The sequence below is a fragment of the Poecilia reticulata genome, chromosome 8, assembly GCF_904066995.2.
Source record: "Poecilia reticulata chromosome 8, P_reticulata-male-v2, whole genome shotgun sequence".
Lineage (NCBI taxonomy): Eukaryota > Metazoa > Chordata > Actinopteri > Cyprinodontiformes > Poeciliidae > Poecilia > Poecilia reticulata.
The window spans coordinates 8547142-8572951 of NC_088837.1; the positions used below are offsets into that span (position 1 = coordinate 8547142).

Here is a 25810-nt window from a genome sequence, read left to right on the forward strand (position 1 = left end):
CTCAGCGGAGGGTAAGAAACACATCTTATGGAGTTATTTAAATTGTTTATTTATATATGCAACAATATGTTTCAAAAGGTAATTAGATAGCCATTCCCTCCCGTGTTTGTTCAATTCAGGCAAGCATCAATATGAGGAAGTATTTAGGTTGTTACCTGAACCCAAAAACAACAAGAACAACTGGTGGAGAGGATTTCAAGGTCCATTAAGGCTGGGATATTTCACAAAATAGTGGTTTCTGGACTAAGTTAAAATGTTAACATATGTTATAACTTGTTGTTGACCAGGACCTGCCCCTTTTGGTATTTGAAAATGTCAAATTTTCTGTGAATAAATTGTGAAAATCACAAAATCTGGATTTGGAATTCGAGAGAAATACACGAGTTTATTCTGTAATGTTAAAAAATATTTTATATAAATTTTAACATTGTTGAAATAATTAGCATAATCAAACACTAAACACTGAATAAAAGGCATTTTCAATTTCTATAAATTGAAAATACCAATTTCTATGCCCTGCGACAGACTGGCGACCTGTCCAGGGTGACCCCGCCAAGAAAATGAATGAATGAATGGATGGATGGATGGATGGATGGATGGATGGATGGATGGATGGATGGATGGATGGATGGATGGATGGATGGATGGATGGATGGATGGATGGATGGATCACATTGTTTTTCTGAAAGACTGCCCCAAAAACACATATTAGCACCTGTGACGCAGGATATGTCCCGCTAAATCCTCCCCGCTGGTCCAGGGATGAACGGGACACAGGAAGGATCCTCCTGCAGAAAAAAAGTAGCAAAATAAAAAAAGCTGTGGCCTTATTTTATTTATTTTTCTTCTGAAAAATCCTTTCAGCTCTGTAGAGACCGGATAATGCGTTCACCTGATACGACCTGCTAATGAATAAATCAGTGGCCGGATAATGAGGCTGTAACTGATCTCGCTGAATAATAGTGATGTCTGGTGGATATGGCCTCTTTTTCTTTGAGCATGGCCTTTCAATTAATTGATAAAAAGCTGCGTACAAACCAGCAGTTAAGAGTATTTGCTTTAACAATGCATTTTAAACTTTCAAAATAGATGTAAGGAAGTACATTTCTAAAATTGCATTTGATTTACTATTCACCTTTATAGACTTTCATGCAGTTTTTCTATTTTCTCGAGAAGAAACATAAAGGTTTTCAGTTTGTAGACGAGCGTCTCACCGTCAAAGCAGTGCACCTGCAGCACCATGTTTGCCTTCTTCCTATTGGCTGTCCACTCCAGCAGAGACAGCGGATAGGTCCGCGCAGCTTCGGGGAAGGAGCCGAGGCTTTGCTGCATCTTCTGATTGGCTTGGATGAGTCTGTGCTGCAGTAGCGCCTGGCAACCAGCAGGGGCATGATCTGACACAAACCTGAGCAACGATTTACAAAATTAAGGTTTAAGGAAAAAGCCTGTTTCAGTGGCTTTCTTTTAAAATTGTAGATGATGTACTTTTATATGGAGATCCATTTCAGCCAAAACTAAATAAAGAAATAAATAGGGAAAATTAATAAATAAATTAGTAAAATAAATAAATGAGTAAAACATATAAATAAAAGAGTAATTGGCATCTTTATTCCCTTTTAATAGTTATTCATTTATACATTTATTTATTCCTGGATTCATTTAACCTGTTTCATTTATCCCTTTTTCATTTATCCATTTTTCAATTTCCCAGTTTGATTTATCCACTTTTCATTTTTCCCTCTTCATTTACCCATTTTTCATTTACCTATTTTTCATTTATTCCTTGTTTAATTGTCCCTTTTCATTTTCAAAGGGGAAATAAATGAATGTGGGAATAAATAAATGTAGAAATTATTTTACTCATTTATTTATTTATTTTACTCATTTATTTTCCCTATTTATTTCTTTATTTAGTTTTGGCTGAAATGGCTCTCCATACTACAATAACACACACACACACACACACACACACACACACACACACACACACACCACACACACACATATATATATATATATATATATATATATATATATATATATATATATATATTTCATTTTAAACATAAAAATTTAGAAAATTTTAAATAAACAAAAACATTTATTTTAAATTTTATTTTTATTTTTTTAACATTTTATTTGAAAATAAAACCTTTTGGGGTTTTGTTTCTCACTTCAGCAGATGTTTCTCCATCTTGGGCGAAGGGGCGAAGCTGGAAACACACCCCAGCAGCAGCAGCCAGCCCCTCTCTGCGTTTTCGAGGTTCGTGTTTCTCCACACCTGATTGACGACCTGAGCCAGGATCTCGTCTCGTAAACCTGGAGACGTCAGCCCCCTTTGGATGACATAATTCCCAAACAGGTTCTCCTGAGCCCCGTTCAGGTGAGGGTCCCCCATAAACCGCAAAACCTGAAGAAGCCAGGACAAAGTCAAAATGGTGAACTGGTGGGTTTCTGATAGTAAAGCATTTTTCTTTTTGGTCAGAATACCATGTTGAAAAGTTCCAGAGCCTCTCTCCTGAGGTCGTCCTCCACTTTGGTTAGAGGAAACTCCAGAGGAACCATTAGCATCCCAAATTTTGGATCCTGCAACAACAAATTGTTAAAGTTTTATAACTCTGAACTGAACACAATCTGACTAATCCAAAAGAGATTTTATCCTTTAAAGGAGAGATTTTCCACCAGTATTGTCTTGATACCAGACCCAACTTTAGAAATATCCATAGCCCTCAAACTTTTGCTGTTTTCTTTTGTTTCTTTACAGATACAAAAATGTGTTTTTTCAGCGTTCTTTACAAATTAAAATTTAATTATTTTTAGCCCATTTTAATCTTATGTCACTAAATAAAAAAATTGCCTTCCATCGTTGCAAATTTAATAAATAAAGTCCAACTGAGTTTAATTTAATCTAATTATTTTGCATTCTTTTGAAGCCGTTTTGTTTCTGACTGCAGATATTTGATGAAAAAGATTAGTGAACAAACCAGAGAACATACAGAGGACCAAAGAACAAAGCACACAGGTCAAAGGTGAAATCATGGCAGACCTGGAAAGGAACATCATCGTCACTATGCCATCATCAAGAACTCAATTATTTGTTTCTGAATTTATTTGGATGTTGTCATGATCTTTTATTCTTATTTTTGTGGTTCGAGTAATCCTGGTAAGGCAGGGTGAGGGGGCTTTAAATAATAGATCTGCTTTTTAATCAGTAATATTAAATATTCATATTTTGATGGTGAATAAAACATATTTAGATTTCATCATGATCAAGATTGTGCTTAATTACAGGGTAATCTGGGAATAAAATGTCGTGAAAACAAGCCTAAACACACAGTCAGAGCCACAGCAGAAATGTTTAAAGGAAAATCATGAGCTTTTTATGGCCGAGTTATGCAAAACTTTGTGTCTGTTCATTTAAAATCCCTGTATCCCAAAACACACTGATGTCTGTGGCTGGAACATGACAGACGTTGACTAGCACTGGACTGCAGTCTGTCTGTGGTTAATAATCAGGCTGTCGTTTTGTGAGGAGGTTGATGAACGTCTTACCCTGAAGTGGACCTGTACGTAGCGGTAAAACGGGTGGTTGTTGATGTCCAGGGGCAACGTGAGCTGAGCTTCTTCCTGGATGTGAGGAGCCTGCAGCAGGGCCAAGCAGTCTGCGTGCAGCTCCCTCCTGACTGCGGCAACGCAGAGAGCCCAAAAAGATCAGTTCACACTCCGTGCACCATCAGGATGCTGACCACACAGGTTATTTTGGGATTCTTCGAAGACGCCATTAAAGTTCACATTTTTTCCCCTTTTTGTTTTATTTAGTAACTACTATCGCTCCCGTCCAGCTTGATCACGCACCCATAACGAGCTGCCAGAGTCTCAGAGCATAAATTATGAGTAGGTTCATCATGTGACGAACACTTAATGTGAAGGATGAACATCTACCCACCTGCTGCCGTCTGCAGGAGAGCGCCGAGTTCTGCAGGAATCACAAGATGAGTGACGTTCACCACTTCGCGCTTCGTCAGCTCCTGAAAGAGTGGTTCAGTTTTTGTGTGTGTGTGTGCAAAAATTAAAGCAAATAGAACAGATTTACCCTGCGCACTACGAAACATATTTGGGAAAAACATATTTATTAATATTTACAGTATATTGTTTAAATGTAAGTTCTAGGGGAGCATCCATCCTACCATCTCTCTCTTCCTCCTCTCTTCTTCAGCTTTTCTCTTGGCTTCAAACTTCATCTGGAAACAGATCGCACTTTTTATTTCCATTTATGTCGATCGGATATAAAACAAACAAACAAAATATGAAAATGAATCTTTTGCATTTGTTTTCTAAAAAAAAATATGCTCATAAAAACTCATAAAAAGCAAATGACGCTGCGTGGGAAAAGAGAGTGGATGCACCTTTATGTATTGTTTGCGGTTGACATACATTCGCACATAAGAGCGGAATCGGACCAGACTCTCCCTCATTTTCACGTAGTGCTTCCTACAGAGGAGAACGACAATTTAAGTCACAGTTAAACTGATCTAATTAATAAAAAAAAAGAACAAACCTTTCCAGTTGCCTCCTAACCTTTCTGATATATTAACACATTTTTATACAAAATTGTACCGTAGTTACCCTGAGTTTTAGCGTTCCAAAAATACACAAAGTCTTGTATTCTGGCATGTTGAAGTCACGTCTCACCTGAGCAGGTAGCCCCGGCTGTGCGCCTGAAACCCGATGATCTTGTTGCGAAATTCGACAAATCGCTTCCTGACGAAGAACATGCGGGCGTAGCGCTGCAGCGTGAGCGCAGCGAGCTCTCGGCATCGCTCTCGTTTGCACTCCAGCAGCTGGTAGACGTCCTCCTTCAGGAACAGCTGCCATTTACACACACACACACACACGCACACACACACACACGCACACACACACACACACACACACACACAACAAAAAGGTCACCTTCAAATGCAATGCGTAAACTCACAGAAAAAAAAGAAGGATGGACACAATGAATGTGCAGCAGGAGAACATGGTCGAGGTGACGCCTCACCTTCGTGACCCCGATGTGGAAGGCCCCGGGTCGGAGGGGACACAGCTTGCTCAGCATAATCACACAGTTTTCTCCATTTGCTGGAGGCGGCTGTTTGAGTCCAACCAGAGATTTATACCTGAGAGAGAAGGTTTGCCAGTTTGAGAGGAAAAAATAAAACAAAATAAAAAAACTACACCCCACAACTTAATTTAATGTAGGAGCCCCGGTGAGGGTTTTTAAAATCGACCGGTGGGATTATTGGACCTTCTCATTCATGCTAATTATACAGCTCTGGAAAAAAAAAGAAGAGACCACTGCACTGAACTCCATTAAAACCTCGTGTTTATTCCACCAAATACTGATTTCTGAACTTTTCCAGAGTTAAAACATCGACATTGTTGTTTCTAAATGAACACAGACTTGTTTTTTTTGCATTATTTGAGGTCTGAAAGCCCTGCGTCTTCTTCGTAATTTTGACCATTTCTCATTTTCTGCTAATAAATCTTTGCATATTGTCAGTGGTTTATAGAATAAAAGAACAATGTTCCTTTTACTCAAACATACACAGATAGAAAGTGAAATCAGAGAAACTGATCATTGTAAGTGGTCTCTTAGTTTTTTCCAGAGCTCTGTATGCATATAATTGCTAAATCTGATAAATGTGGAATTATCTGGCATCTGGAAATTATTCCCAAGAATAAACAAGACCGATGGGGATCTGCAAGTCCCTTCCAGATATCTTGGCTAATTTATTTTTTTTTTTTTTATCATTATGCCACAGAAAGAGGCGGCTTGTGAGGAGCTGCCTTAAAATAAATTCACTGCTATCCCTCAAATCCACTTAAATGAATTAATTAGAAACTACCAAAAGTCCATCTTAAATATTCTGATTAGATTTAGACAGTGAGAATAAAAAGGACATGTTTTTTTTTTATATATATATATAGTTTATAGTAACATCTCATTTCGTCTGGGAATGAAACACAACAAAAGTCACATCAGCGTTTTTTTTTTTACTAGTTTTCTGTCGTCCACTAAATTTTGAACCAGGAGTCATTCAAACTTTTTCTGCTGCACGTCTTCTGTGAGACGTTTCTGACGTCGTAAAAGTCTAACGTCTCTGAACAAGTCGTCAGTTAGTTCTTACATTTTGCAAATAGTTTAGTTAAAACGTCTCATAGGTGCTGCTAAAGGCACATCTCGGTGGTTCTTCTCGTCCAATACCTGAAGAGAAAGACGTAGAATGGCATTCTGACCGGGTAGCCCTCCCTGCGGATCCTGATGGTCTCCAGGACCCCGGAGTGCCGCAGCTGGCTGCTGACCAGCTCGTCCTCAAACACGGCCGGCCGCTGTTCACAGTTGGACAAACGCACCGGTTCACACGTGAATCCGCCAAGAGCTCAAACGCACACAGAACGTAGACGGCGTACCTTCATATTATTTGGCTTGATGCAGCGGACAAAAAAAGGGTTGCACCTGAAAATGAAAGAATGAAGAGATTATAGAAACGTCACACACGAAGCTTGTTTTCCTTTAAATCTAGAGCTAATTTGGTTAATTTGACCCTTGGCATTTTTGACAGCCAGTCCGCTTCACCTCTCCATCTTTTCCACGAGTTCCAGCAGCGATTGCTGGAACTTGCTGCTGACGGTGGGCGGCTGGTACTTCCTGGTGACCGAGCTGCTCTTCCTCATGTGGCCTCCTCCTCCTCTCTGCTGAACCATGGCGTCTGCGTGAGCCAGGAACAGGCTTGACACCATCTACAGACGCAAACACACGGCTTTTATTCAACTTATCAGCAACTGGCCTTTGAGTATACTTTTGAATTAAGCGTCATTTTTGGACTTGCCTTGTTTCTGCTCTGAATGAACAGGTCCAACACTTCCTGTCTAACCTGATCGTAGTTCTTATCAAGGAACTTATAAACCTGAATCAGAGACATCTGGCATTATCAAATGATAAAATAGAAACAGGAAAGTATTCACGCCCGCTAAACATTTCAAGTTTTTTTTTTTCGCGTTACAATTTCAAACTTTAATGCTTTTTTAAAAGGTGATAAACCAACACAAAGTAGGCCATTACAGCAGTTATTTTGTAAGAAAAACAAAAACAAAACAAAAAAACACGGTTCATGGTATTTTTTTTACAAAATAACATGAATCTAAAAGGGGGAACTTGTATTTGTATTGAGCCCTCTTTAATCAAATACAATCTAGTGCAACCAAATGTCTTAATATCTCTCTAACTGGTAAGTAGAGCCCGGCCCGGTTCAGAAAAAATAACGCTTTTTGGCCTTCATGCAAGATTTTTAGCTGTAAATGCAATGAAAGGTACTTTTAAAGCATTGACCCCAAGATCTGAAAACAAATGCACCCAAACACTGTTCAGGTAGGGGTCTATAACTGTAGGAAACATAATTTTACTTTTATATATATGACTTATTTTGTGTTATAAGAAAGTTATTGTTTGATTGAAAGCAACAAAAATGTCTGGAGTTGACAAAAAAAAATAAGCTCAAGTTGTTTGATTGCTGAAGGTTTTTTTGTTAAATGCCTAATTTTGGTTTGAAATATCAACCAGATGAGCTACGAGCGGCTGAGTACCTGGTAGGTGACCCGACCAGCAAAGTGCTTGATGGTGAACTCTGGGAGCGGCATCTTTGGCTTCACATACAGAGGATTGTGGCCGTGGTGATAGTGACACTTTTGCAGAAAAGTGTGGTCTGTTGCCTGGCAACAAATTAGCACGACTCACACTTACAAGGTCATTTGTATATTTTGCACATTTTGCACACGGCGGCGCGACGCTCCTCACCTGGGGGAAACAGCTCTGGTCGTCCAGAATCCTCAGTATCCCATGAGGCTTAGCGGCGATGATGTCGATGCAGGGCTGGTTGTCACTGAACGTGATGTCCTGCCACGGGATCTGCTCTCTGCTGTACTCCTCCTGCAAGCGCGATCACACACACACACACACACGTTTCAGACGGGGATCCATTTTACGTCTCTGCACATGCAGTCGCTGCTTTCTGCGAGATCCCAAGTTTCTTGGGGAGTCTGTGTGTGTGTGTGTGTGTGTGTGTGTGTGCGTGTGTGTGTGTGTGTGTGTGTGTGTGTGTGCGCGTGTGTGCGTGCGTGCGTGCGTGTGTGTGTAAAACCGAGCCACTCCGCAGGCGCGCCGCAGACTCACCAGTTCTTCCCTGAACACGATCCTGTTGAAGAAGAACTGCAGGTACTCGTTTGCATAATTAATGCAGAGCTGCTCGAAGCTGTTGAAGGCCAGATCCTGTCACCACAAACACACACAGCAGGTGAGTCTTCAGGTGTGATCTTCCCGATCAGACGATTGTTTAGGATCTGATCTCTCTAAAGTTGAGCACAGGAAAGTGAGAGAGCGGCTCGCGGTTCTGCTGACCGGTGTGCTGAATGAGCTGCAGGTTCCCCAAAACTTGAACAAACCCTTAAACCGTTATATCTTTTATTTTTTTTTACATTGAGATCACTTTAGAATAAGCAAAGTTAGTCGAGTAATATATTCTACACTGTATAGACTATCTAAAAACCTTTAGTTACAAAACATGAGACTTTTACTTACAAAGAAACCATCCTAATTGTTAGCAAAGCCTTGATTTCTTAACCAGTGTGGCTATTTTTTAATATATATATCAACGAGTTACGACAAAAGAATAAATACATAAGTCAAAGATCTATGTAATAACTCTTCAGTTTAGAATTTTTAATCACATTGTGTCTGACGGGACACAATATTTCCAGGTCATTTAGACCTGGGAGTTATGCACAGCCTGCCCTGAATTTATGGCTTCTGGAAACCTTCTGCCTGGTGTGATAACGGGATCCAAAACAAGCGACCTATTGTGCTAAATTCAGGCTGCTACTTCCTGTGATCAGTCATCACGTTGGGGGTTTTTTCCCACGAAATCTGTGTAACAGAACGAGCTCAGTTCTGCCGTACTGCGACGACCGCCTTTGCCCTCGGCAGAGGAAAATTAGCCAAAACTCCTGACAGTTTCTTTATTTAATTCTCCGCCAACAGAATCCAAAATCTGCAACACTTGCCTACCTCAAACCCATAAATGTCCAGAATAGAGATGGAGAGGCTGTGTTGGCGAGGGTACACCTGAGCGTTGATCCTCTCGGTTAACCAGTGGAAGATGAGCGAGTACAGGATCTTGGCAACAGCATCTCTAAAAAGTCAAAATGAATTTCTACAGTCAGGAGGGGCTTATGTGTGAACTGCCAGGTCTTGTCACCTATTTTCTCTCACCTGGCATCAACAGCATTTTCCACACTCAAAGGGCTGTAGATTTTGTCCCTCATTGTCTCCTGTGGCAGAAAACCGAGCAATGATTCCCATTTAGGGACATGCAAATGTTCACTTAAACATTTTGGAGACACTATTTTACTGCATTTATTCTCCCACTGTTTTTTTTTTTTTTAGCATTCCCTCCTCCTCGTCTCCATCACACACTTTGCTTCCTGTTTGCTCTTCCGCCTCACTTCTACTCGCCACCTCATCGACTCGGCGGATAAAGAGCGCTTTGAGATTCGAGAGCTTCCTTTGCCAAAGATCCACTTGACCAGCACACACACACGCACACGCACAGACACACCCACACACACAGCCTCTCGATGTGCGCACAAATCCAGCCAGAGGAAGGAGCCGGTGGCGCTGACTCCTCTCCCGTTACATGCGCACCTTTGTAATCAGAGTTTGAATAATGCAAAAGGCTCTTGTGTTGTGTATATAAGCATGTGGCGGACGTAAGATTTCTCCCTCTCGCCACCATCACTTCCTTCTTTGGAGGATTACAAGTCGATCGGATTGGATAAACTAGGCTGGCTGGTGGGAAAGCCTTTATTTTTGACTAAACATTTCTGTTTTTGCCACATGATTTGGCTCATGGATCCAATGTGCAAGTGAAAAACAAAGGATAAAGCATCGATTTCCCCATATAAGCGTAAGGGGATGGGAGAGTTTGCCTCCTATCTCTAACTTTTGTTTGGCTCCACAGTGACAGAAGGTGGAAGCTTCTAGCTGAGGATCTACCTGGAGCAAAGAAGAAAAGTGCTTTAACTTTTACTTTACTGCAAAGGAAAACAAAATCAGACTTCTTCCTATTTTCTGAAACTATCTGTGGAGATTTGACATGAGTGGACTTCAAATTTCTCAGAGAAGCACTTAGAAAGACTCCAGTGGAAGACAAAATGCGACTTTTCTTCCATGTTTTGCTCGTGTGGCTATGGATGAGGCATAAAAAAAAAGTTTGGACAAAATCTCCTCTTAGAAGGTTTAAGTGCCTATTTATAAATTATTTATTAGCATCTGGCTACTGTTTGTGTTTCAGGAGGTGGAGGAGGGGTGATTGGTCGCGTGGTTTCTGTTTTGATTCAGAATGATGAGGCTCATCAATGAAATGTAAAAAACATTTCAGCTACAGCAGCATCATTTAGATAAAAGTAATGTGATGTGGTCAAACGGCCCAGTCAAAGTCCAGACATAATCCAGCCGAGAATCTGAAGCCACACTTAATAGTTGACGTTCACAGGTAATTTTGACTTTACTTTGAGCTACTTTGTAGAGAAGAATTGCAAAAAGAAAAATATCTCTACACTGGTCGAGACATACCAGATAATAAAGTTTCGTTCAGGGAATACAGAGCACAAATAAAACCCAATCTTTTCATATATATATATATATATATATATATATATATATATATATATATATATATATATATATATATATATATAAAAACAAAATAAATTTCTCCCTTCTCAATTATCCTCTTGTTTGTGCATAGCAAAGAAGTTAATTGTGAAAATGCTGAAAAAACAGAACAAAGGAAACCAGGTGGACAACAATGGGAGTAGATCAGTGACAGCACTTAGTTTCTGTTGTCTATTTTCCGTGTGTGTGTGTGTGTGTGTGTGTGTGTGTGTGTGTGTGTGTGTGCGTGCGTGCGTGCGTGTGTGTGTGTGTGTGTGTGTGTGTGTGTGTGTGTGTGTGTGTGTGTGTGTGTGTGCGTGTGCGTGTGTGTGTGTGTGTTAGCACATGCATCTAATTGTGTCTGTGTAAAGGACACTGGGGGCCAATACAATGCTTTCATTGTCACCACACCTGTGTAAGCAAGACAACAAGGCTGCTGCCGCATGAACCAGTCAGTCTCCTTCAGAGGAGGCAAGATGTCAAACAGTGACAGCAAAACTACAAGGAAAGGAGGAGGACATATCATCCCTAACACATCCGGGAATAAAATACAGATTTCTTAAACAGAAAATTCAGTCTGGTTTGACACTGACCGTGACTTTGTACGTAATGGCTTTCTGTAGTCCTTCTGGTGAGATCTGCAGCAGCTCTGCCACCACCCTGATCTCCTGCGCGCTCACCACTGACGCCACCTCCTGGCCATCGGCCTCCAGCGCAGCAAGGAAAAGGGAAAATGTGTTGAGAAATCACTGCAGGGAAATCAACCTTAAATGTGGAAGGAGTTGAGCTTAAGACGAGCTTGCAAAGTAAATAAAATAAAAATTACATTTCATAATTTATTTCTGCAAGTCATCCCAAATGTTTAGACTTAAATAAACACCCAGTCACGGCCTGTGTTGGAGACTCTGGAGTGTCATTAATCCCTAAATCTGCTTTGAATCACGACGAGCCGAACAGGAAAGTTCAGAACTTTTGAAATCCGAGTCTGAGGACGAGAACGGGACCGTGAACGCAACACGGAGTCTGACTGTCATTTAAAAGCAGAGGAGGATTTAAGTGACATGTCAACATCATTTCATATCAGATGGAAATTGATTCATACATTTCAAGTAATTCTTGAAAATCACCCAGTCGTCTTTTAATAATCGTGCCACGGATATTCCTCCATTTGTCACCGTGGTTACGCTTATTGTGTAGCGGGATATACTTTTTGTGACAAATACCAATTACTGACAGTAGTTGGCGTCACAACAGTTGGTAAATCTCTTTGGTTTTCTGCCTTTCATGTAGAAAACACTCGATTCAAGTGTGATCTCATTACAAGTTTCTACGAGAAACAAAATGAAGGCAGCAAAGTGTTTGATAAAAAAAATTTAAATATCGGACTGACTCTCCAACTCGCAGCTTAATGTCAGCTTAACGGCGGCAACATCTTTCCAATCGATGTTCTATTGATGACAACAGCAAGAGTTGATCCCATGTGTCACACACAGAACCAAAGCTGAAATACAATCATTTCTAATAGACTCGTTTGGATTAAAACAAAGCAATTCAAAAAGTAAGCACCTACAAAATGAAGAGATCTTGATAACTGCAAAACAGGTCATCAAGCTCGAGTTATTACCTCATGTTTCTGAAAGTAAACGTTGCCCAGGTGCAGTATGGACGCGAGGACTCTAAAGATGGCCGACTGGTCCTCGGGGGTGAAGCGAAGGATCTCCATGGCAGAGAGCAGACGTCGGAAATCATCCGCATCGCTCTTCCCTCTTATCAAATAGTCCCCTCCCTTTAACCAGAGACAGAGTTTAAACTGAAGAGCGCGCTGGATGAAACGATCGGTGAGGAAGACGCTGCGCTGCTCACCTGGTTGAGGTAATAGTAGGTTTCAGCGTCTTGCAGGTAGAAAGCCTGTTTCTGCTGAGAAGGAAGACCTGCCAGCATCTCGTAGAAGATGTGATAGTTCCTCTCATCTTTGGCCTGACGCAGACATCAACAGGTCATTCCACAGACGGATAACTTACATGAATAAAAAAAACATCATGCTGTGGTGTCTGCGTCAGACGTTACCTGGAAGACAATGCGGGACTTTTCCAGCAGATACTGAGAGGTTATGGCACCACTGATTATACCACTAGACAAACAAAATACAGCGTGGGGGGAAATAACGCATAAGTAGGATTACAAAGGAGTTGAAGAATCAAAATTTCTCTTCCGTACTCACTCCTCCAGGTAGACCTCTACGTATTTCCCAAAGCGGCTTGAATTATTGTTTCGCACAGTTTTGGCATTTCCGAAGGATTCCAGCAGAGGCGCCGCCTCAAGGATCTACCAGGGGTTCAAACACAAAGCAAGTCACACACTTTGATCACAGACACACACACACGCACGCACGCACACACACACACACACACACACACACACACACACACACACACACACACACACACACACACACACACACACACACACACGGACACTGAAACTGTCAGCTAACATTTCTGCACATCCATTCAGAACGAGCCGTTCTAAATCAAACATGTCCGTCACTTGTTGGACTGTTGAATGAGACCAAGCAGTGATAACTTTCATGCATAATGGTCACTACGGTGGTTTTTATGTTATAAATGCACACAGACCACTGAACTGGACACTAATGCATTATAAAATACACTATCAACTACTGGCCATCAGCTGCAAATGCAAGAAATGATTTTTGTTAAATCCAATATGGCCGACAGACAAAAAAGCACGTCAACCGGCCCGGTCCCTCCTTCTACTGTAGACGACTCTTGCAGGTAAAAAAAAAATTATTGTGACATCAGATAAACCCTAAAGAACAATAAAAGAACAAAATAAAAAAAATTGGGGAAAAAAAGTCCTGACACAAAGGATCATAACTCATGCATGAAAGGGTTAATATTGATTGGTCAATATTAACCAATACTGATAAGCAGTTGTGTAAATGCAGTAGCACTAGCACAAAAGAGCTGTGAGAACTGTGCTTTTCTACAATTGCTTATCAAGAGAATATGAAGAAACAGAAGTCAAACTTTCATGAAGATCTAAGACAGATTACTCAGACAAGTAAAGATTGTTTACAAAAATGCAAAAACTACAAAGCATTTTGAAAAACTCTATCCCAAAAATCTTAAATTTGTAAAAATGTCCTGGAGTTTTAACGTTTGAGGTTATCAAACTACCCAGAAATCAGGAAGAATACTTAGGGTTAAACAAAGCAAAGGGAAAGAAAAAATCTCAATAAGATGTGCATCAAGACCTTTAAGCTTTAAGTGTAAAAGAAGAAAAATAAACACCAGCCGCTGTAACAGTCACTCAAAATGTTGTTAGTCTTCAAGTAGGATTATTAAAACAAGGACGCTAACAACACATCACATATTTAAATCCTAATTAACAGAAGGTAAGACGAATGGTAAAAGGATGACTACCTCAATCTTTCCTCATGAAAAGCCATCATAGATTAAAAAAAAAGAGGAGACAAACACATGGAGAGAGGGATTACAATCCACATAATTTGGCTTATCAAAGTATATCAGTGTCAGTTTGTGCAGGTCAGGATGTGTATTCATACCTGTTGCACAGGATTTGAATTGTGATCTATTGCAGCCAGGTAGCGAAGCACGAGTTTGGTGGCCTCCGTTTTTCCAGACCCACTCTCCCCACTGAAACACATTAAAACTTTGTCACCGACAATCCACCACACATCAACTTTTTAAAGACTCTTTAATACGTGCATAACATATACTTAACAGGCTTTTAAAGACAAAACTGAACACTAAATATTTAGTTAGCAAGTTAACTAATTAGTAGTCATCAAACTGAGACCCCCAATAGTAATCCTGCTGTCCCTGCGGTTTAAAACACAAATCTCCCAAAAACACAAAGAGCTTTTTCTTTACTTAAACACTTCAGTTATTTGATTCTCATTATTACCCTGTTGGTGCTCGATAAGTGTTTGGCTTAATTGACTAAGTTACATGAACACTTCACTTCAGCTCACATTAGGCAAAGACTCAATTCCACTTTAAAATTAAAGTATCCGAAACAGTCTCTCACATGCAGCTGGGCCAACACACGAACATCCAGTGCTGTGCCACTGCCAAGGGATTAGCACTAAGAGCCACCATTACGCAGGCCACGCCGGCGGACGGTAGAACGGTGTGTGTTTTGTGTGTTTAAGGGACTACGGCACCTTCACAACTTTCCAGCATAAGGTTTCAGCTCGCAGCCTGCCTGGCTAAGAATCAGGCCGTTAATGGTCACTGAACACTAGACCTCAGTTAGCCCTTGACACGCACTCGCTGACACACACACACACGCACACACGCACACACACACACACACACACACACACACACACACACACACACACACACACACACACACACACACACACACACACACACACACACAAACCGATGGTCCACACACAAAGATTCAGACCTCTGAAAGACAATCTGCTCCTGGCCCAGACCTTGTTGGGCTTCCCTTACAGGTGTCTCCTTCCAAATATGGCTAAAGTGTTTGAGTCGTGTGAGAGGTCTTTTTTATGTCAGGTGCCAATTTCTGCTCATTTCTTCACAAACACAAATCCTCATACATTCAAGCATCTGTGCATAAAATAGCAAAGCACTTCCATAGTTTCTAAATGGGATTTGCCTTGGAAAATGTTAAACCTTTTTAATATTGAATCACATTACGAATGCATTTTATTGGGATTTTTGTTTTTTGTTGCTAGATCAACACAAATAGGTGTATAATTGTGAAATGGGAGTAAAAGTTTCCATAATTGTTACCTTTTTTTCTTTTTACATAAAAAAATCTGAAAAGCGTATAAGTAGCCCTATAGAAAGCTCGTGTACAGAACGTTTTTGAAGCTTTGCCACAGACTCTTTATTAGATTTAGGTCACAAAAGACCATTAATTCGTTTAAAGTGAATATCGCCATTTAAAGCGAAAGAAGTGAACACATTTCCTACCTGATTATTATGACCTGGTTTTCTTTGGCATCCATCATTTTGGAGTAAGCAGCATTTGCTATGGCAAACAAATGCCTGCGAGACAGAAAGGCAGAGGTAAAAATGTCAACTAACTGAGCACATGTTAAATCAGAAATAAACAAAAAGCACCAGATTATTTCTTTTTTTTTAATGTTTTCAGCCAGAAGCTTCTTCAACTCAACTGCATTAAGGAGGAACATGGGAGATGACTTCTGTTTACACTTTTAGCTTTATGCAGAGATCAGATTCCTATTATGTTCCAATATGTTTTCTTGTCGTATATTTTAAAGAAATAGTTTGTTCTTGTAACAGCCACAATCTGTACTCTAAGCATATTGCCTTTTTTTTTTGTTCTGCATGCTTGCTATGAGCAGACTTTACTTACGGAGGGTGTTCTCCCAGAGCACGACCCTTGTACAGCAGCACAACGTCAGTCCCATAAATGTTGTACATCTTGTAGGGATTCACAGACACCAGTATGCTACCTATGTATGTCTGGATGAGATGAGTAAAGAGCGACATAAGTAATGGAAGTGAAACAACTGAATACAGAGATTTAAATAGTCCTGTGAATAAAAGAATGTACCCTGGAGCCTTTACTGATTTCTTTCTTTTTTTTTTTTGTCTTGTCACATCATAGAAAATTTAATTACATTTTCCAATAAAACCAGGTTCGCATGGTTTGGTTTTTCACTCAGAGTTCTTACTCTGGTTATTACTGTCTGATCTTAAAACCTGTTTGATGATCTGAAAATGAAGGCCTGTCACAACAACTAATGTTTCTTGACGATTAATTGTCCCAGAAGTTATCGCGATAAACAAATAAACAATAACATTGTTATTTTGAGACAATTTGCCTGTAATACAATGACAATAATGGCAAGGACACATTCTCGAAGCTCAATAAACTTTAAATTCTAATGAACACACAGGAACTGATAGATATTTTAAATATCCAAAATAAATCAACAAAACAACAGAAACAACAAATAAAATTAATTAGGAAGTCTCCAAAAAAGATTTAGTTGAGACCAAAACTCCAGACTGAAAACTTTTATCATTGAATTTTTGGTAGAAAGAGAAAAACAATAAATCACGAGATTGGAAATTATTGAGTTTGTTTTATTTTATCATGTGATTAATTGATTAATTGATTATTGTGACAGGCCCAGAAATGTAAAAGAACATGCAAAAACAAGCAAAACATTTTTTTTATCTTTATGGAGTCAAAAAACATTTATGGCACTTTTTAGTCAGTACTTACATAAATAAGCTGTCTGTCAAACCTTCTCCTTAAATTCAGCAAAACAGCGCCCTCATGCATCTCTCTAAAACGAAACGGAAAGCATGTTTGTCTTTTAGGTTTTCTCAGTATTTGTTGCTTGACGCTACTTAATATCAGAGTGGAAGGTTTTTAAATTTTTGCCTTATTTTATGTCTGAGTGAAAACTTACTCTAACTGAGTCATGTCTTCCACACCGTCTTCCTCCCTGAAGTCCCGGTGAGTGATTGTGGGCATGCTTCTGATTGAGTACATCTGTAATTCAAATGTATACAGACAGAAATCAGGACATCAAGTAAGAACACAGCCATGCATTTGACAAATATGGACACTTTGCTGAAGAAAAAAATTTGAATTTACTTTTTTCTCCTGACTTGTGGTTTACCACCCATCAGTAATGTTAGACTGATTTGCAAATCCTTCCTTAAATTGTATTTTCATCTTCAACAAACCCTTCAACCAATGCTTGTCTTTCTGCTTCATTGATATCATGCAGGAAATAAATGCTGTTTTATGTAATTATAGTATGGCAGCATTAGTTATCACATTCTAGATTATTACCTTGTCATACCATTGCCCCTGAGGTTCCCCCTCTCTGTTCAGATTCCACTGCCCTGGTCCCTCCCCTTCAGGTCTTTGTCTCATTAGACTCTGGGGGTGTTCAGGAAATTCTCCATCTCCGTACATTGACCACTTGTTGAGGTTCTCCACTGTCCCATGAGGGAGAACCCTCTCTGCCCCCCAAACATCTAGATCTTCTTGCATGACGTCCGCTCCTGAACCTTGTGCCCAGTGCTGTTCAGCTCCAGCTCCTTGGACATGTGGTGATACCACAGCATATGAAGGAAGGCGAAAAGAAGCCCCCTGTAGTTGAGATTTCCGTAAAGCACCAGAAAGGTTAAGGGGTTGTGGAGCGCTGGGGGCCCCAAGCCGTGTCATGATATTACCTTCAGGGAGACGATAATTTGCTCCACGAAGGTTTGGGTTCTTAGATAATGCCTTGGACAGGTCAAGTGATTGAGGTGAAGAAGCAGCCTGGGGGCGTGTCATGAGTGTTCCATCTGGCAAGCGGTAGGTTGAAGACCGGAGGTTCTGGTTGCGGAGAGCATTAGAGAGGTCAAGTGAACGTTGCTCAGGAGTATTAGCAGTACCACGTTGCCTCAATAATGATGTGTCTGGGAGATTGTATGAAGCACCGCGGATGTTGCTGTTTAGCAAAGCACCAGAAAGAAGAGGGCTTGTAGGACTTTGAGGCTGATTTTTTGAAAACAGAGACGATCCTTCTGGTAGTTGAAACTTTGCCTTGCGGAGGTTTGTGTTCATCAGAGCACTGGACAGCCCAAGTGAAGAAGATACATTCTCAGCAGTCTCCACATTCTCTCCTGGACGTGTAAGAAATGATCCATCTGGTAGGCGATAAGAGGCCTTTCGGACATTTGAATTAAGAATGGCTGAGGAGAGCATGGGGGAGGAAGACACAGGGGCTGGCTCGTTTCTAGTGACCAAAGTTCCATCTGGCAACCTGTATGTAGCTTTACGCATATTAGAGTTTAAAAGGGCAGAAGACAACATAGAGGAAGACATGGGGGAAGGACCCGGAGCGAGTTCAGCAGGTTCATTTCTGGTGACCAATGAGCCATCAGGCAGTCTGTATGTGGCTTGACGTAGATGTGGGTTCTGAAGAGCATTGGAGAGCACCGAGGGGGAAAGCCTTCCATTACCAGCACCAACTCCAACGTCATTTGTACCTGTAACTTCCACAGGACCCTTAGACATTCCCAAAGTACCACTTGGAAGCTTGAACATTGACCCTTGAATCTGGGAAGTTCGCAGTCCTCCAGAGAAAAGTGGGGAGCTACCTCTAACACTTTCTTGTGGTGGTGTGATGGAAGCTGGAGCTGGTGATGCTGAAGTTGGAGACAGGTGTTGCTGAAAAGGAGATGCAAAGGAAGCATTACGTAGCTGAGAGGTAAGCATAGCAGAGGACAAGTGTGGAGAGGTAAGAGGAGAAGAGGGTAGAGATGCTGGTATTTGGGGGGGATATGAAGGAGGCAGGACAGTTGTATGGAGATTGGCACTGTGCTGTAGAGGAGATGAAAATGAGGCGGTGCGTAAGCGGGAATTCTGCATCAAAGCAGTGGATAAACCCTGAGGCCCATATGGGTTTACCATCTGAGTCTCTTGTGCAATGATTGATTCATCCCCCTGCATTCCTGGTATGGGAGAAGGGATCCTTTGCAAAGGTGTTGTAATGCCAGCATTTTGTAAATAAGGATTATGGAGGGTACGTCCCAAATTAGGGGATTGTGGTAGTTGTTGAGGGAGAACATGAGAACCTGGTAAGGCATTGGTAAGCATGGGAGATGGACCTGGGTCCATTAGTGTGTAGTTATGCTGAGTAATCCCCTGTGATGGTAGGTGGACACCATGAGTAAGATTAGACTGAGGTACAGGAGGCTGAAAGGAAACTGGCCCCAGACTGTGGGGTCTTACTGATCGATGGGGTAAGGGAGAAGCTGGGTGAGACATATGGTACATGGGAGAAGCGGCGCGGGAGGGCAGAGGAGATCTATGTGGCAGGGGTTGTGGAGAATGGGGTCTACTCTGAAGCCTTCGGATCGATGGCTGTGGAGAAACAGGACCACTCTGTTTTAAAGATGGCTGGGGAGATAGTGGGGGCACTGCTGGAGAAGCTCTGAATGACTGCCTTGATTGAAGAGATGGTTGGTTTCTGGGCATTCGTACTAAAGGCTGTCCACGACCCACAGGTCTGTGGAAGGCTCCTTGGACACTACCAGCTCGTTTGGTTTCCCTTAAACCTGCAGGCCGAGAGCTTGATCTAGCTAGCATGGTAGTTCCAGAACCCATTTCTCCTGTAGGAGAGGCAGGGCCTCTATGTATAGATGACCTAAAAGGGGCTACTTGCTGAGTTACAGGAGGTCCAGGTCTACTGCGTCTTTGTAAATAGGGATTAGCTGGTGAGGGTTTCACAGCTCCCATAGGGACATGGCTTCTCACTCCAGGACCTCCTCTCAGCCTGCGGGTAGAGGAGCGGGTTGGAAGGGGTCGAGCAGAGACCCGTGATGGTGAAGGGGAGGGGGCATGATGGGGAGAAGCGGGCCGGAAAGACTTTGGTGGAGAACGGGAAGCTTCAGGCTGAATTGGGCTCCGCCTTTGTGGAGAAGGAAGAGGTGGAGAAGGAGATCGCCTCATTATAGATGTTTGTTTTCTTCCTTTAAACAAATGTGGTCTTACAGGGGGCAGATGAACTGCATCTGGAGGAGGTTGCTGCCTGAAAGACAATCTTGGGGAAGAAGGTGGACTTTGTCTTTTTCTTAGTGATGCTCGTGGTGAAGCCAGAGGACTAGAAAGTGGGGAATGGGGTCTTACAGTGGAGGGACCCCTGCGTAACCCAATTCCCCTTCTTCCTTGTTTCAAGGATGGCTGAGTTCTTACTGACATCCCTCTCCTATAGTACGGTGGAGAAGAAGGGGGGCTTGATGTTCTCTGCCATTCAACTGGGGTTGTGGGCCGTTGACTTACCATTGAGGCCCGGTGAGTGTGTCTATGTAGAAGAGGAGAAATGTAAGGGTCCGACTGAAAGCCTGAATTGAAGTCCATTGGATGTGGTGAGAAGTGAGTTGAAGGAGGCCCTTGTACCCTTTGTGATCCCGGTCTTAACGACATCTTTGGAGAGAGAAGGGGACTCATTTTTTGGACTGGTACTGGGGAGACCATTGGTGAATGAAGTGGTGAATACACTGGTTGCTGCATTTGCAGGGCTCCTGGTGAAATTTGCCCCAACTGAAACATTTGTGACTCCTGTGGTAGAGGTGCTTGGTAAACCTGGGAGGAAAATTGAGGGGGTAAGGGAGACGGGGACACGTAGTTCAGAGGAACAGTAAAAGGGACATTAGTTAGCTGAGGAGAAGGAAGGTACTCTTGATGATTGATCACAGCTGTTGGAAAGAGAGGATCTCCAAGAGGAATAGTGGGAAGTTGCTGATTCATGTCAATGGGCAAAGGAGATTGTGCAGAAAGGTATGCTGGGATGGGTTGTTCAAATTGCACATCTGACAGAATCTCCTGATTATTGAGAGCCAAGGATGGATTGGTAGAAAGAAACATTTGGGGAGAGGGTTGAGTATGAAGAGAAGGTGGTGGCAAAGTTTGAACCTCTAGTCTCTCTTTTCCAAACAACATAACTTGGGGCCTAGGGACTCTGAACTGTTCAGATGGAAATGGTTCAGATACAGGGGAGGAAAACTGCTCCTGTCCAAATAGCTGACCTGTCTCAGACAGATTCAGTCCAGGATTCATAGTGACCTGTTGCTGATAAGGGTTGTACATTTGAGTACCTTGCGCATATGCAAGCATTGGGTCATTATATATTCCTGGGACTGCATCATAGGTGTTGCTCATTATCCCATATGAGTTTGGCATACCATAGTTAGAAGCCATGTTGTGGTCAAAGTAATCCACATATTGTTCAGGGTAATATGAGTCATGAAACCCATACATGGTATCGTCATAATAGCTGTATGGGTCTGGCTCTACAGAGTACAGAAATCCATCTTCCCCATAGTAATACTCTGCCCCATCATGGCCATTGTAGTCTTCATATTCATCATCATAATAACCATATGGGTAACCATAGTTGTCTACATCATCATCATAGTAAAGCTCATCATCATAATAAAAGTTGCCCTCATCATCATAGTAACCATACTCATCCTCCCACTCGTCATCATCATCATAGTATAACTGCTCTCCATAGGGATCACTTTGGTCATAGTCAAATGGTTGTCTTTCATAGTTTTGTGGTCCCCACCCGTTATGGTAGTCTTCTTCATATCCATAATTATCATCATATTCATAAGCCCCATTGTAATAATGTGTGTGTCCCCCTCTGGTATCCCTGCTAGCAAAGGATAGGTTCTTTTTTGCCCGTCGTCCTGCCCGCCCCCCATGCCGGCCATGACCCATAGAAGACAGGAACCTACCCGTCAACCAGTTAGTTGTTGCAGCCATCCTACCAACCATCCAGCTTTTACTCTTAAATCCCTGTCCTGCTTTCTTTTTCCCAAACATCCCTTTGAACTTCCCTCCTAATCCCTTTGCCTCGGATGCCATTTTATTTCCCTTACTTCCCAAGTTGGATAGATTCAGTGTTTTTTTAGATGCGGTTTCTTTAGAGGCATCGTCTTTCTTGTTAAACAAACTGAAACCAGACAGACCAGGTTTTTTGTCAGCAGACCCAGATTTCCCCCCAAAGCCAGCAAAAAGCTTGCTGTTACCAAGAAGAGGTTTACTGCCAGAAGAGGGTTTCTTTTTTTTGGAAAGTCGTAGAAAGAGGCGAGAGGTGCTTTTAAGGTTTCTCTTTGGTTTTGCCTTGTCAGCTTGTTTAGAAGGCAGGCTAAAAGGAGAGGACTTCCCAGCAATACTTGACAGGGCTTTGGAGGCTCCTTTAAGGTGAGCTGTTGCGTCTACTTTTTTAACTAAGTTCTTCTTTTGCCCCTCTGCAGCCAAGCCCATCATGCTCTTAGACGCTCCTTTGAGATCACTCATCTGCTTTAGATTTACTGCATCCATGCCTTTTTTCACTTGTGGTTTTCTCTTTGGATCGCCTTCATCTTCCTCATCATCAGGGGAACCGCGTTTAGGTTTCATAGCCATAGCTTTGGATGCTCCTTTTAGAGCTGCCTTGCCTTTTCCCTTATCTCCCTTGGCTGCCTTCTTGGTTACTACCTCTTCTTCACTGTCACCACTTTCCTGTTCCTCAGACATAACCTCCTCTTCTTCTTCCTCTGAACCTTCTTCTGACTCACTGACAGGTTTCTTTCCTTTTCCCTTCTTCCCATCATCTTTCCCCTTACCCTTTGCCGGTGGGTCAGCATCCTTTTTGCCACCTTTTTTGTCATCTTTTGTTCCCTTCTTGTCTTCTTTTCCTCCCTTCTTTGGCTCCTCTGGCTTGCCTTTCTTAGCAGCTGATTTTGAGTCACCTTTCTTTGGTGCCATGGTACCTTCTCAGATCTTTCCAAATTAGACGAAGAAGTTCCCAAAAGTACTGCAAAAGCAGGTGAGTATAAAAAAGTCGATGGGTTTTAACAGCATTAACATCCTTCCATTTGCTTCTCAGTCCATCACAAGTTTGAAAACCTTTGAAATGCCCTCTCTCCCAGGTCAGTTGCTCTGTAAAGTACCCTCAGACGAACCCCAGCCACTTTCTGTTAAAACACGATCTAGTAATGGAGTCGAAATCTCAGCCATCTGTGCTCACTCGTGTTACGGTTCTCCTTCAGTTGTCAAAAAAAAGAAAGAAAAAGAGTTGTATAAGTTTAACAAGAAAGAAATGTGTCCAGAAAAGTCTCTAGTTTAATCCATTTGTGGCTAGAAGTGCAAAGTGCATCTCTTTTTCAAAAACAAAAGTAGTGTCCGATGTAAGATCCTGTTCTTTTATGTGTTTGTAAGTAACCTCCCAGGGTCACACAATGAATAAATTATCCTGCCATTCCAATGACAGAGTCAGTGTAGTCCTTTGTCTAATGTTCATTGTAAATCCGGTCCGTAAGCCCGGCAGGGAATCCTCATGGTGGCGGCCGCACCAACTTTGGCAGCAAGTCCCTCTGACAAGGAGAGCAAGCGTGAGTGCAATGGTGTGAGCCTCGGTGTCCTCTTTGTTTTAGACCGCGTGTCCGTGTGTGTTTTATCTGTGGCTGTATCCTCCCACATCCACGTCAGCTTGCCTTTGTGACCTCCTGCAACCCTCTGTGTCTCTCTCTGGTTACTGAAACCCTCATTCTAACGTTTCTGTCGGGTCTGACATCTTGTCGTATTTTTTTTTTCAATGCATCTACAACCAGAAACGAAGCCCATGTCCCGTTTGCCTTCACCTGCATGTGCAATCTGAGTGAGCGTTACCTTTTAAAGCCGCAAAGGGCACCTTAATATAGCAGGTGTACTATCTTGGTGTAACCATATCTACTGGTTCACTTGTGTATGAATAATGCACGCTGGCTGAGCTGTTGCTAAACTGTGTCTGAGCGGCAAAGGTACTCGGAGCCAAAAGATGCCCATCAGTGGCAGGACGGATCACAGCCGGGAATGACGATGTATGACACAACGCTCATCCATCCAACGCTATCAGCTTACACCAATAATGCATGTAGAGGCCACAACTGTCGCGCATGAAGATATAAAGGATTCATATAATAAATTAGCTATGCAAAACAAAAAAAAGTTATTAGTATAGCATTGTATGAAAATAGAATTGCAATATAATTATTTATCATGCATAGCTGCAAATGTAACACCCTATAGTCAGTGGAGTTCACGGACACGTCTCGTTGCCTGTAGTTGTTAATAGTTGCCAATCTATTGCGTTTCTAAAAAGCATAAACTATAAAACAATATCAACTTTTCTAGTAGGTTATGTGCTTTAAAAACATAAATATAGGTGTGTGTATCTCTGACTGAACGTCAGGACTTAACATTGGGTTGGGAACTGATTTTGAGTACAGCTGGGCGTTAGCGTATTGATAAGAGGGTTTGGGGTTCGTTCGTCAATGATGGGTTGATTTTCCAGGAGGTCATCTCAGTGGCAGAAATGAATGTTTAATGGGTGCCCCGTGTTCCTCCTACGCAGATAGGATGAAACATTCATCACAGGCTCCTATAAATATATCACAACAGGTCAACCCAACCCGGGCCTTCTCGCACACAAACAGGAATAAACAGAACAGATTTGAGTCAAAGGTTGGCAGCCGGGAGCCAAAAAGCAGATTTTATTTTACATCTTAATCTCACACATCATCCTTCACTCAGTGCAATCCATACCAGACCTCTTAACCTTTAAATATGACATCAGTTCATGACGACTATCTTGAATTCGTTTTATTGGGGTTTCAGGTAATAGATCAATAAAGGTATATTGTGCATTAATTATGAAACACAAGAAAAATGACGTCTGAAAGTGATTTTGTGGAACATGAAATCCTGTAATGTCTTTGAAGAATGTGTGCCATACATGATTCATCACACAGCCTGTATACAGTGAACAATGGACATAATTCACAGTGTTCTGCTGTCTCAGAACCAGGTACCATGCTTTTCCATGACATCACCACTTGGTTTTTTTTGTTTTTTGTTTTTTTCTTTAAAGGTTAAGCTGACTGTCTAGTTATTAAATGCTCTATGAACACCCCCCAGCAGTCCACAGGGTTCCACTATCGCTTTGAAGAAACTAGCCTTTGCAGAGGAGTAAACTATTTCATTGAGTTGCAGTTTTATGATTTGTAACTGGATCATGGTTGTGATGTTTGAGTCAGCGGTGCACACTGATGCAGAATTACTCAACTCATGTCCAAAGAAACTGTGGTGGACTGGATTATGTGCTAATCACACCGTGTATTATATTAAATGCAAAGGAAGGCAATGTTGGAGAACGGTTTTCCTATGTATTCTACCACTGTCAAAATGAAAGCTTTGTTCGCAGTGATAGTGTGACAGCAGTAAACCAAACCAAATTCATACCACGCTTCTCCTTGTCCTTTACTTTGGGTTATACGTGTCGTCTTTCGCATAAATCCCCATAAAATACCTTCACATCTTTGGTTGTTTTGTGAAAATGCGAAAAGCTAGACGTGGCGAGAAACATTTTTGACCTCTAATAATTATCGAGCTGAAGTCTGCATCACATTTCCCAGGAGCAGCGACCACAATAATCTGCTACGTATCCTGCAGGCTGGGCATGTAACG

At 41.7% G+C, this 25810-nt stretch overlaps 1 protein-coding gene across 1 annotated transcript in view; it reads right to left on the bottom strand.

Moving 5' to 3' along the window:
* Nucleotides 1-25810, bottom strand: part of myo15aa (myosin XVAa) — a 45964-nt gene extending 20154 nt beyond the window's left edge. The window contains exons 1-30 of the mRNA XM_081609817.1: nucleotides 17615-25810; nucleotides 17226-17308; nucleotides 17036-17099; nucleotides 16157-16266; nucleotides 15751-15825; nucleotides 14343-14433; nucleotides 12975-13078; nucleotides 12821-12884; nucleotides 12617-12730; nucleotides 12378-12539; nucleotides 11347-11460; nucleotides 9311-9369; nucleotides 9107-9230; nucleotides 8216-8311; nucleotides 7841-7972; nucleotides 7630-7755; nucleotides 6876-6953; nucleotides 6623-6786; nucleotides 6457-6502; nucleotides 6251-6375; nucleotides 5045-5162; nucleotides 4693-4868; nucleotides 4407-4491; nucleotides 4188-4241; nucleotides 3947-4028; nucleotides 3553-3683; nucleotides 2491-2586; nucleotides 2175-2410; nucleotides 1215-1405; nucleotides 716-788 (exon numbers count right to left, since the gene is read on the bottom strand). Coding sequence (XP_081465943.1) covers nucleotides 716-788; nucleotides 1215-1405; nucleotides 2175-2410; nucleotides 2491-2586; nucleotides 3553-3683; nucleotides 3947-4028; nucleotides 4188-4241; nucleotides 4407-4491; nucleotides 4693-4868; nucleotides 5045-5162; nucleotides 6251-6375; nucleotides 6457-6502; nucleotides 6623-6786; nucleotides 6876-6953; nucleotides 7630-7755; nucleotides 7841-7972; nucleotides 8216-8311; nucleotides 9107-9230; nucleotides 9311-9369; nucleotides 11347-11460; nucleotides 12378-12539; nucleotides 12617-12730; nucleotides 12821-12884; nucleotides 12975-13078; nucleotides 14343-14433; nucleotides 15751-15825; nucleotides 16157-16266; nucleotides 17036-17099; nucleotides 17226-17308; nucleotides 17615-23071 — 8630 coding nt within the window. The 5' untranslated portion in view covers nucleotides 23072-25810. The remainder of the gene's footprint in view (nucleotides 1-715; nucleotides 789-1214; nucleotides 1406-2174; nucleotides 2411-2490; nucleotides 2587-3552; nucleotides 3684-3946; nucleotides 4029-4187; nucleotides 4242-4406; nucleotides 4492-4692; nucleotides 4869-5044; nucleotides 5163-6250; nucleotides 6376-6456; nucleotides 6503-6622; nucleotides 6787-6875; nucleotides 6954-7629; nucleotides 7756-7840; nucleotides 7973-8215; nucleotides 8312-9106; nucleotides 9231-9310; nucleotides 9370-11346; nucleotides 11461-12377; nucleotides 12540-12616; nucleotides 12731-12820; nucleotides 12885-12974; nucleotides 13079-14342; nucleotides 14434-15750; nucleotides 15826-16156; nucleotides 16267-17035; nucleotides 17100-17225; nucleotides 17309-17614) is intronic.